At 46.9% G+C, this 12,517-nt stretch overlaps 1 protein-coding gene across 4 annotated transcripts in view; it reads right to left on the reverse strand.

Moving 5' to 3' along the window:
* Positions 1-10,614, reverse strand: part of MTURN (maturin, neural progenitor differentiation regulator homolog) — a 29,266-nt gene extending 18,652 nt beyond the window's left edge. For all 4 annotated transcript variants that reach the window (XM_058832005.1, XM_058832004.1, XM_058832003.1 and 1 more), the window contains exons 1-2: positions 10,397-10,614; positions 4,473-4,595 (exon numbers count right to left, since the gene is read on the reverse strand). In XM_058832005.1, coding sequence (XP_058687988.1) covers positions 4,473-4,595; positions 10,397-10,558 — 285 coding nt within the window. In that variant the 5' untranslated portion in view covers positions 10,559-10,614. The remainder of the gene's footprint in view (positions 1-4,472; positions 4,596-10,396) is intronic.
* Positions 10,615-12,517: the final 1,903 nt, after the last annotated feature.

Here is a 12,517-nt window from a genome sequence, read left to right on the forward strand (position 1 = left end):
GAGGAAGAATGGAGGTGGGATGGGGTGGGATGGGATGGGATGGGATGGAATGGAATGGAATGGAATGGAATGGAATGGAATGGAGTGGGAGACTCCTCCAAAGAGAGATGCAGTTTTATTCTCTTGAAGACACTTTATGACCCTCCAAGCCACCAAGGACCTTGACCATGCAGGTCTTGCTTTTAGGTGTCACATCCTGTTGCTTCCCAGAGGACTATGGTGGTCCCTCATTGCTGTTAAGCCCTTACTGCTCTCTGGACTGCAGTGACAAATTAGCCCACACCTTCAATACAAAGGACAATCAGGGTCCAAAATGCAGAGAGCTCTACAAACATTGGGACAAAATAGAAGGCGGGTGTACAAAAGGTAAGGACAAAGTAAGATGATGAAGATGGCCTGGGCTGATCCTGGATTGACTCCCACCTTGTCTTTCCTACACACTAGTTTCTGCTTCTAGTCCACAGCTGCTTCATATATTAAAGTATCAGCTATGCAGCAGACTTCAAAGGACTTAACTGGAGAGGAAAACAAGGAGAAAAGATATAAACCAGAAAACTGTTGTAGAAAGAGAGAACTGATCCATCAGCAGAAAAGCCAAGGGGAACAAAACTGCCAGGCAAGGATGCATGGCTAGGAGGAGGTCAGGGGCATGGTAAGAAGGAAAGGAGGGAGGATAACAATCAGTAGCATTGCCTGAACTACAGCTATTTATTTCTGCTGGCTAAACTACCCATCTGGAGGTAAAGGAGAGGTCACTGGGACATGCATGAATACAGTGAATATGGAACAAATGGCTTGTACACTGCAGACTCCCCACTTCAGAGGTAGGCTTTCTTCCTTTGAAGATGAGCTCAGTGTAGGACCCCTGGAATTTGCTGCTGATTTGTATGACTTAAGCCTTGGTTTCCTGCAAACTTTGTCAGTTGGTGTGAAGTCCCTCAGGCATTTCTTACATTTGTCTTTCTTAACCCTTTCAAAGTGCCCTGATTTAAAAAATAACCTTGCAGTTACTAATGCACGGAAGCAGAGTGACACCGTCTCCTACTAAAAGCTGGCACACAAGCACACTGAAAAATAAACCAGATACAAGACTGAGCTCTAGCAGTCCATGTGATGCTACAGTAGGGATAACACAGTTCTGCTGAATCCCTATGGGAAGGACTATGTCTCCAGGCAGATATGCTTAAAAGCACCAGCAGGGCACCTCCTAGCACCAGAGCATGGCACCTCTGACACCAGAGACACCAAGGCAACAGGAGGAGATAGGATGCTCTGAGGCAAGTAACAGTATTTGAGCCCAGTGCTGTTGGTTGGTATCATGTATCTTCGTGGTGTCTGGCACTTCTGGATGCTCCTCCCTGAAGAAGTGGATAATAAGGCAAATCACAGAGTTCTGTGGAAAACGACCCAGGAAGGCAGTAATGGGTAGAGACAACATGCCCCTTGCTGTCTCTAAAAACAGAGATGAAAAGATACAACCCTAACCCTCACCACCTTCAGTAAAGAAACACCTTGACCTTGTCTACAGCAGGACTTCGAAGTGTGGTTTAGTTGTTGCAGGCAAACCAACACTTTTAAAAAGCCTCATCTAATTAAATATCCTGCTTGGCACTGTGCTTAGGCCTATAAAACATTAGGGAGAGATGCCTGAGAGCAGTGAGGGACAGTGAGCAGACCTAGACCACCCTCATTGCCTTCTGTGCCCAAGGAAGACTGGTGAGCAGAGGGAATTCTCTGTCTCTCACTGAGATGGATGCCAACCACTGGCCATTTATGTTCTCACTGTCTCCAGAACAGGGCCCAGCAGCATGAGAAGCCAGTCCCTTCCCACTCCACAGCCCCAGGGCAAGCTCGTGGAGACATGTCTGGGCTGTTATCATGAACATGCAGAGCAGGACTGAGCTGAGTTACTGATAAAAGTTGGTTTTGGAGCCCTCAGTTAAGGGAAGGCAGATGCTCATGCTGTGCACAAGGGCATGGAAAGCTACAGATGCACTGCCACTGTTTTCTTCTAAATGTTTCCCTTCAAAGGACCCAAAGAATTTCAGAACTGTCTAATCATGAATGTCTGCTGGGAATACCAAAATGGAGAAGACTTTCAGAAGGTGCTTAGCAAGCACCAGCTAAAAACCTGGTGCCCAATGTCCCAGACTGAGAGCTAGGGCCACCAGATACTTCAGAGAAGCCCATCTGGACCTTCAGTTGCAGTTTTTTCCTAAACTGCCATTTTTTAAACTGGAGTTTGCCAGACTGGTCTCTATCAGATTATTTGCTAGGATAGAGGAGAAGAAATGCCCTGCAAATAACTGTTGCCTTGAAGCTGACAGCAAGGTGGCCTCGTAAGTAAAATGGGTCCAGCAGAGAAAGAACAGGAGACAGTATGAAGTGATGCCAAGGAAATAATTTCCCCAATACTGAAGAAAAGTAGTTTTGTTCTGGCAAAGGCCTGAGGGTGCAAAATAACTGTTTCCATACATCTACTGTAACGTCATTCAATTTTTAAAATCTTTCCTCCCATGTATGTGCTATTTTTTAATAGTTACTATGAGGGAAAAATGTCAGTACATTCCTTAATTAGACTTGTCTACACACAGCCATACCTCAAATGATAATCCCAGTTTTGTTATGCTGATGCAAATCTCTCAATACTGGGTCAAAGGAGAATCTGAGAAACTTAGTGTCTGTGGTACAAGTACAACAATGAGAAAACTAAGAGGTACTTGATTACAGTCTGCAAGATGTCTCTGGCAATTGAGGACACCATTTTTGAGCAAACAAAAGCCAAATGAAATTTAACAGCTAGGAAGCAGAACTAGAAAAGTGCAGATTATAAACAAAAGGGTTATTCAGTGCATGGTAACTAGCCATAGGAATAAAAAGTGTCCAGCAGTGTTGTATCCTTTAAGTCACCTGAAGACTAGATCAAGAGTGAGTGTCTTTGGAAAAGACTCATTCTAGTTCAACCTCAATTTGTATGGTCAGCTGTGGGAATCATGAGGTGAAATGGGACATACTAATGAAGAGCTCAGGCTACATGAGTATAATGGTTCCCTTTGCTTTCAACCTTTTTACTGTGAAGAGTAGCTCAACTTGGTTTGACGTGGTTGACTTCAATTGGTTTGAAGTCAATTTCTGAGCAACTTAAAATATGCTGGAATAAATGTGGTTTAAATGAAACAAGTAATCTGCACCAATTTAATGAAGTCTTTCTGAAGTTCTCCTCAGTTAAACCAATGGAAGCTTCTCATCAAAGGCACAGCTTCCCTGAGCAGGTGAAGACAGCTATGAGGATCCTAGAGCCCAATATTGTTCTGGGAAACATACTTGTATTTTTTGCATGTTTTCACAATTACAAGCAGCTGTAGTGACAGATCAGATTTCCAGTCCTTTCTAAGAAAAGTGTGCATCTGTTCTATTTATTTCTAGCCTCTCAAAGGATTCTTTAAAACGATGCTCTTTTATGTCAACCAGCTGTGGTGATCTGTGCAAGGGTAACACAGGGAGGGCCAGTGTTTTCATATCGGTGCTCCAGGCCCTCCTTTTCACACTAAATACTTGGGATACATTTCCAGTCTTCTCAATTAGTCAGCCAGAAAAAGACAGGAGAGAAAAAGTCTACATTCTCAGTTGAGTATAAAAACATCCATTGGTGAACTTTCTCATGGACATCATGGGAGGATGGCTCTGGCTACAAACCTTTGCCCTGCTTTGCACCAAGCCCTTAGCCAGCCCCAAACATTCAAAAGGAGAGGCTGTGTAAAGGGAGCATTTGGTAAAAATGAAGGGCAACAGCCAGCCTAAGATACCTCACCCTGATGAAATCCAGGCACTTTGAACCAAATCTCGGTGTTAAACAAGGAGAGAGAAAGCTGAGTAACAGCAAAACAGAAAAATACAGGCCCCCTCTCCACAAAACCCAGCTTCTCTTCTAACTTCTTCTCAAGAAGACCAAACCAGTATGTGCAAACACCAAGTGCCAACCATCCTAATATCTGCATCACCTGGGGGGAAAAAACCCAACCACAAAATAAAACAAACCACCCTAAGGAGAGACTGTACTTCCTGTTCCCAGAGGTTTACTCTTGCTGTTCATGTCCTTGCAAAACTCCCCAATTCCAGTGCCAGGAAACAACTCTGCCACAGAGTCCTGTGGCGCTGACTCGTATCCCGTTCCTAGGAGTCAGCACTGCATCAGCAGGACATAAGCCCCTGCCCGCTGCTACCGGCTGACACACCAGTTGGCCTCCCACCTCACATGGGAATCTCATCCTCTCAAATATAGAGATGGAAATAAAAAGGCAGTTGACTTCCAGGAAACAATTGCCTATTACCCAATGCCAGCTCATGTACCCAGGCAGCTAACTGAAGATGTAAATCTCTGGAGAAGAAAAAACACCTTGCTCTATCCAGTGCTGTCCTATTAAAAGTCACAGGTAATGTGTCAATGTTTAGAAGGAAAAAAACACACTTACGGGCCTGAAGGATTTGAAGACTTTTTCCAATATTTCATGGAGTGTCTTTTTCCCACAGGAGGAAATGTAGTCCTGTGCAAGCTGCAGAAAAGGCAAGCAGTCCTCACTTTCGCTCCACACGTGCTGAAAGCCAACAGCAACACAAGAAAGGAAAGGCATTAACAGGAATTCACGCCAACCTTTCCATGTGATTTTATAAGGTGACATGTTGTAAACATCTGCCAAAGTACACCCAGCCTCCTGCAGTTCAGACCCGCCCTGGGGACAGGCATTGCAGGCTCTTTCAGAAGCCATGTTTCTGAGGAGGAACCTGGATTTTATTAACATGATGCATCAGAAAACAGGGAAATTGATCCAGAAGCAGTAATGCCTCATGGCTGCATCAGCCATGAAGGGTACACGCACTTGGCACACATACATTTTACCTATAAAGGTGCTTTTGTTTGACATCAGCCCTGCTCAGACCTGGAACTCATGTCGGGTTTTCTCTTTTTCTGCATCATCTGCTGCAGTGAAGCCCTCAGGAAGAGCTAAAGCATCTCTTTGTCTTCCTGGCGTTAGTGCAAATATGATGCGACCCTGGAGGTGGAACTTGATGTGTAATTCTCTCGACGATGCAGAAGAAAAGATGCAAAATCTGCCTGCAGGCTAGACACAGAGCCAAGGAGAGATGTTTGGGCACTTACAGCATCCTGACACTTCGAGCCTCCCACCCTGTTTTTAGATTTACTTCTCCTGAAACCCAATCTTCTCTTCCCAGGCAGGGACATTCCAACCCATTTGAGATCCTTCTGAATTACTCCTGCTCTGGAAATGCTGGTTCCCCAGCCTTACACTGTGAAGCCTCTCTCAAATCTGATGTTTATTCTGCTGCTAGGACGTTGTTCAAAACAGAGCTGGCAAGCGATGGAGGGAGCATCCAGGCAACAATGCTTCCTGTGCCCAAGGGCACAAGCTAATGCATCATTTTAAACACCTTCTCTTTCAAGACTTGTTGCATGGGACTGTCTTAGGCAGCCTGCCACACAGAGAAGTGCAATACTGCCTAACTGGTTTGAGACTTGCACCTCTTTTTTAACACAGCAGCTCTTTTCCCCAAAGTACCTTTTCTCTTGCTATTAACAGCAGGTTATGCTTAAACAAGGGAAGAGGACAATCTCTCCAAAGCTGAACTAACATTCAGGGAAAAACTCAAAACGACAGATGTTTCAATTCCTAGCATAAGGCTCGCATGTTGCCTTCCTCTTCAGCGGCGAGTACCTGCCAGGGATACAGTTTTGCACTTAATGAAAGAAAACAGTACTTAACATTGCCTAAACTGCATCTTTAAGATAAAACCTGTAACTGCTTTGCTATGAACTTCACTTGACCTACATTTTCTTTACTGCTTGTTGCACTTTACAAGCATAAACATAGTGAAATGTTGTTATGAAAAGAGCCCTGCATTACTGAGTAGGTTCTGCTCTTTCCATACAACCAGAGTCACAGCTTAACCATTCTGGCAATAAAAATAAGTTCTTTACAGTCTTGCCAACTCTCAAACGCACATACCACAAGTCTCATGATACTTCATGCCATCTTAAGAGTCATGGGCCTTGTAATCCTATAAATACACAACTAAATCTCAGCTTCTGTTTACAACAACAACAACAAAAAAAAAAAGCAGGAAAGAAGTCTGCCCTTTGTCATTTCTATGGCCTAAAAAGGCAGAATGTACATGAAGTGAACTCATGTACACTCATATCAAATGAACACTTCCAAATCACATTTTAAAAACAGCCTTTGGAGAAGGTTTTGGAGGCCTGGCCCATGATTTCTTCATACTTGGGGTTAGCAATAACTGTTTAGTTACTGCTGAACTTCAGAGCTGAATGTTGCAGCTTGGCAATTCCTGGCTGGTGCTAAACCTGTTGCAATTTTTTATATATATAAAACAATTATGACTGCTGAGATCCTCATTCTTGTTTAAATTGTGGTTTTTTGACTACCAGAGGTACACAGGAGGTTCCACATAAATGAAAATCAGACCTTGCCCTTTAATATAGCATAGCTGGTTCGTTCCCCAGGGAAAGTTAACCCCGTGTTGTCCTATCATGTTTTTACAGTCTCTTTTCAAGCTGCACCACATTTTAGACGCCAGCGTGAATTCATCAGCAGTAGGCAGAGTAAGATGATCTAGCATAAGGGGAAAACCTAAGAGAAAAATCTGATCACTGAGCTTTTGAGGAGATTTTTTTGCATAGCATCATACGACAATTAGGAAGTAACAGTTCCAAAAATCTCCCCATCTGCAAAAGACTTAAAATACTGACTGCAGCAACAAACACACTACGAAAAGTTTCATGTGCCATGTGCACACATCTTATTCGGAAATGGGTGGATTTAATCTTTTCCCTCAAAAACCTCAACCATTATAAAGACCAGGGTTGAAATGCCTGTAGGTTCAGCTGCATCTACAGCTCTCTGTGGTGGTTCAGTGCTGCACTCAGGCAGTGCAGGAACGGTCTCAGCACTGATTCACGCATCTCCAGAGGAACCTGCAAAAGGAATTTCGGCCTTTCAAAATAAAAACAAACGTAATTTCAGGATTCAGCTCCTGCTTAGAAAGTTCAGTAAGGCTGCATATATGGAGATGCTTTTCCTGGAAAACCTGATGCCTGAGGATCTCTCTGCAGTGGGAGAAGGTGGCTGCTGGCAAACTGGTGGACCACAGTATATGGCTGTGGCTGTGCAATTAAAAAAATATTAACCTCATCATCAGAGTATGTGTTTTCCGAGCTTGCCCAGTTTTGCTCACAGTCGCTTTGTGTCACTACAAAAGCACACAGCCACTAATTTCCACCTCAGCTGACCTAAGGTCATGGCTGAATTATTTAGTTCAGCATCTACACAGCACATAGCTGAGGAAATCAATAGGGCTGCATCTGGAGGGGTTTGCTTTCCCTCACACCTTTAGATGACTCAGTATAGCTGGATGATAGAATCACTTGCTGGCCCACCTTCTTCTAAGCAGCCCACTTGTTGTGCGTGACAGCAAAACTTTTTATTTATGGGCATAATTTGACTTGCATAAAATATTCAGACTTGCTGACTCTGTTCTGAAATATTTTCAGGAAATCTAGCAGCAAGATGGCATCATATTTTTATTTATTTTATCAGTTACTATGAATACCAGGAATAACATCATGACTAAACAAATGACAGACTGTAAGGAATAGCATCACAACCCTCACCGTCCTTGATTATGGCTACACTAGTCTAATTAATTTCTCAAGAACCTCAGGAGCATCAGGAGCTGAATTATACACTGTTCAGCTATCAAAAATGCTGATTCAGAGTTTCAGTGTCCAAGTGGTACTGAAAATGCCAATAAGCATCTACATGGGTCTCCTGCATCCCTAGCATGTTAAAAGCCTAACCTAAATATATCTTTTTAGGAAATGTAAAGTATCAGATTGTTGTGATCTGTGATGTTAGACAAAATTCAGTGTTTTTCTCCCCCAGACTGCATCTTGGCAACCTTTCCATGTTTTTTTCCTCTCCTCTTTCCTTTTAAGTTCATCATGCTCATCATTTCCTCCTTACAAGTGGGTTATCATGAAATTCTCTGGCACCTCCTACATAGCTTTTTAAGTCGCATCATTATGAAATGAAGACGTAAAGAAAGAACAAGAATACCAGACACCAGATGCTTATTAAATGTGAGGCTCCTTTATAAGAGACACAGGGTGCAAGAAGGCTGTAAAGTGTGTCACTGTGAATTCTGTTTATACTTACTCACTCTCACACTCCACACTGTGTTAAAGGAGCCATGCAACAAGGCTTAAAGTGCAAATGATAATTAGTCCCTTGGCTTGTATTAAGTCTCCTTAAAATAAACTTTAGCCTGTTATTGCACATAGAAAGCAAAGTTATATTCTGGAACATTAAAAAAAAAGGAAAGAGACTGCAAAAAAACAAGATAATCAAGCTGGGAGCAGAAATTAAATCCCACAGTGCACTAGGAGAAGGAAACAGGATGCTGGAGAATCTAATCATTAGTGGGTCTTAATCAAATTAAAGAAACACCATCTCTTTAAAGAAAAAGACTTAAGAATGACACTTACATGCCTGTCTTAAAAGTATTATCATTACAAGAAGTGACTCAACTAATAAGGCTAGAAAAGACAGAAGAAAACACCACTTCTAGTTTTCCACTGCTTATGTTCCAAATTTGACACAAGCTAGCCCTTTGCTCTTGTTTTACTAGTGGTGACTATTAAGAGAAGAGCAGGGAGCTCTTCTCACACCAACCCTGGAATGAAAATATTTTCAAAATAAAGGGGAAATGTGACTTCAAATGCAAAAAAAAGAAAAAAAGAAAAAAAGAAAAAAAAAAGTGCCAGCATTGGAATAGGGTCTGAAGCTGCTTATGATTTTTTTTTTGAAGTTGACTAGACTTTGTATGAAAGAGTTCACTCAATTATTGAGCAGTGTATAAAGAAATACATGTCTAAGGAAAATAAATGGACTTTCTTTGCAATTTCCAGTATTGTTAGTGTTCAACCACAGTTTTAGCCTAGTGCTGCACTGGATTCATACATATTCCTGTTTAGGAGTGCTGCAGGCATGACCCTTTCTGGGCACAGGCATCTCCAGAGAGGAATGAGCACCAGGGTCTGCCAGGTTCAGAGGTGCTGGGAAGATGGACATGCAGAGCTATCTGCACAGAGGACTGAGAGAATCCACATCCTGAGGCGCCCCTGAAGAGATACATCTGAATGTCTCATGAATCTCTGGACAGATGTGTAACTAAACTCCAGATAACTTCTTTCATAATTCAGCATCACCATCTACTTGACACAATAAATAAATAAATAAATGTCCTGCTCGCTGGCATCTGTGGTCCTGGAGAAGTCACTCCACTGCTCTTTGTTTCCATAGACCCATCTGTCAAATGGGTTCACTCTGCACTTACCTGTTGGAAAGGGAATTAGGGAACATTTTGTCAAGCAAGAGGAGGGATGAAACTTGTTCCGCGAAAGGAAGAACCTACAACATTCCTACAATAATGATACTAGGAGCTGTTCTGTTAAAATAAGCAAACCAAAATCCTTTCATTGAAGTTAACTGGCACTAGGCAGCTGACAAACCCCGTGGCCAGGTGCCGCTTTTCCACGACTCTTCCTGCACTTCTGCCCGCCACCGGGAGGGTCTGGCCGAGGGGAAAAGCACCCCCTGACCCTTCCCAAAGCCAGGTGGTTGTGGTGCCGGAGCGTTTCCCGCACAAACTCGGCGCTGAACTCCGCGAGGGGCGGCGGGGCGGGGGCGCCCGGCCGGCACCTGCACGGATCCCGCGGCGGGCCCGGGGGAGCGGCGGGGGGGGCGCGGCCCTCCTGTCATCCTGACTCCATTTTATTCCTGCCCATTCTCCATTTCCCGTGACAGCCCTGCCAGTCCTCCCGTCCCCGCGCCGTGCCCCAGCCCCGGCACCCCGGGAGGATGGAGGGGCCGCGGGGGGAGAGGCAGCTGCTACGCCCGCGGGGCGCGGGGCAGGCGGGGGGGCCCCGCACCGCTCCTCCCCGCCCGGCCGGAGCCCGCAGCCACCCCGGGCCGGGTGATGGGGAAGAGGGGGGTGGGGTGTCCCTGCCCGCAGCCCTGCCCGCGGGGCCGCCCCCCACCGGCAGCGGACTCCATTTTGCAGATCGTGGGAGGATCCCCCCGGCCCCCGGCCCCACCGCCCTCCATCACCGCATCCCTCCCTCCGGGGCACGGCCGCGTCCTCCGCCCCCCCGGCGCTCCCCCTCGGGTGCTCCAGCCGGGCTCCGGGGATCCGCACGGACGGAGCGTCCCGGAGAGGCGCGAGGGCTCCCCGCGCGTCCACGCACGGGCGCGGGGGCTGCCCCGCACGCCCGCGACCCCCGATCCCCTCACGGGGCACTCACGAAATTGTCGCCGCAGGCGGCCTCGGGGCACAGCACGTAGAAAGAGACGCCGGGCTCGGCGTAGAAGTCCATGCGCCGCTCCGTCTCCTCGGCGGCGATGAGCTGGAAGGGCGTGCGGGCGCACCATCGCTCCGCCGCCTCCGCCAGCGCCTCGAAAGCCATCGCCGACCCCGCCGCCGCCGCCGCCGCCGCCGCCTCCCGCCCGCGTCCTCCGCACCGCCCGCGCCTCGCGCCGCCCCGCGCCCGCCCCGCGCGCCGCCCCTCCCGCCCCCCGCGCCGCGCCTCGCGACCCGCGCGCGGCGCCCGGCACCGGCCCCGCTGGAATTCGCCGCAGACAATTGACTCGACGCCTTCTGGCAACTTGGGGGAGAGGGGGGGAAAAAAGAAAGAAAAAATAAAAAAGGAAAAAAAGGAAAGCCCCACGCATGAAGGCGCTGTCGGCGAGACCGTGCCTCGCCTCGCCGCTTCCCATCCCTCTTCCCAGAACTGGGCCGGAATCTCTGCAGCACCCATTGTGCTGAGCACACGGGTACCCCCTGCACCGAGTTCCGTGGGAGCCACCCCGATGTGGGCTGTTGGGCTGTCCAAATACAGACAGAATCACCCCGTGGCGTCGAAAAGCTTTACGGAGGTTCCCCCTGACCCAGTGTCCCGTTACCGTGGATCTGTGGCTTTGCAGTGAGGTTCACTACTCTGAGCTGCTCTTCCAAGCTCATCCCAAGTGATAATCTATATGTCCAGCCAAGGCATAGGGGATATAAGAGCTGATCTGCATTTATAAAGGGCTTGAGATTTTAACTGGTGTGCACTGTGCTTCAAAAGAAAACAAATCCTTACAGGCCTGGGTGGGTTTTCAGTGGGAAGCCCAGGGATTCATAGAGGTGAGCCGGAAGCATAGATCCCGTACCTGGCAGTGGGCAGAAAAATTTGCAAGGACAAAGAGAACATTGACCTCTGAAACAGCCCAGCAGCTGTTTCTGGTCTCCTGAGTGGGGTTCTGCTGCATTCCCAGGGCAGGTACCAAAAGCCCAGCTGACTGGGTCAGTGTCACACATCAAACACTCCCGTCCTATGTATCAGTTGATGCGTAAATCATTCCACCACTGCAAAGTAATGGTGAGGTCACCAGAGGTCTTTTCCGACCTTAATGACCCTGAGGTTGGCTCGGTTACAGCACGGTGGCAATAACGATTCTGTGATGCTAAGCTGCAGAGAAAATGTGACTGAGCATGGCAGCACCAGCAAAGCTGCGGCAAGGACACATTCCCACTGCCTCCGGCTGACCTGGGGCACCCTCGCTGCTGTGCTCAGCCCCACGGTCACTGTCTCCTGCCGCTGGCTTGTCGCAGATGTGGGTGTGGGTGCAGCAGAACTCGGTGCTGATGGTACCACAGAGAAAATCCTCCACTGGTGTTGCAGCTGAGCACTGAGGTATCAGGAAACCCCAACAACAAGAATGCTTGTGCAACTGTAACTCAGCTCCTTTATGCATGGTGGGATGTCAGTGCTTGCTGGTTTTCCCACCAAAGGATTTTTCATTTATTCTGCACAGGTATTTTGGATAATGCCCTTATTCGTGGGGTGCTCTTGGAGTGGCAAATGCTGAATACTCCTCATTATACTTGGAGCTGTGCTCTGAATGTGCAAAACATGGTAAAAATTACCAGTGTTACAAAACTCCTGGTCTAGGTGCCTCGAATCTCAGAATCTGAGTATGCTCTTGTAGGTACTTATCCTGGTCCTGGCACATGTCTCTTTTCCAAGGCAAAATGAGGCAACATCAGTCTCCTACCTACTGCTTAAGTCTGGGGAGGTGAATGCAGTAATACCTGCAAAACACTCGCTGTGTGGGATACCTGTGGAAGGCCTGCAGCTCTGCAGGCAGCCTGGGGCTGGAGCAGTGAGTCCTGAAAAGCTGGAAAGGAAGTCCTAAACCTCTTGCCAGTTCCTAAAGGAGACAGGGGTCCTGCAGAAAACCAAATGTTTCCGCAGGCTGTCAGGGTTCCAGGTGTTGGCAGAGCTGTGGGTGCCATGAAGGACTTTTCAACTTTAATATTCTTTCATCATTGGGTATTTGGTGTTTTCCTTTCCAAATGCATTTAAGTAGTTAGCATAAAAATA

Source organism: Poecile atricapillus, chromosome 2 (genome assembly GCF_030490865.1).
Source record: "Poecile atricapillus isolate bPoeAtr1 chromosome 2, bPoeAtr1.hap1, whole genome shotgun sequence".
In the NCBI taxonomy this organism is placed as follows: Eukaryota; Metazoa; Chordata; class Aves; order Passeriformes; family Paridae; genus Poecile; species Poecile atricapillus.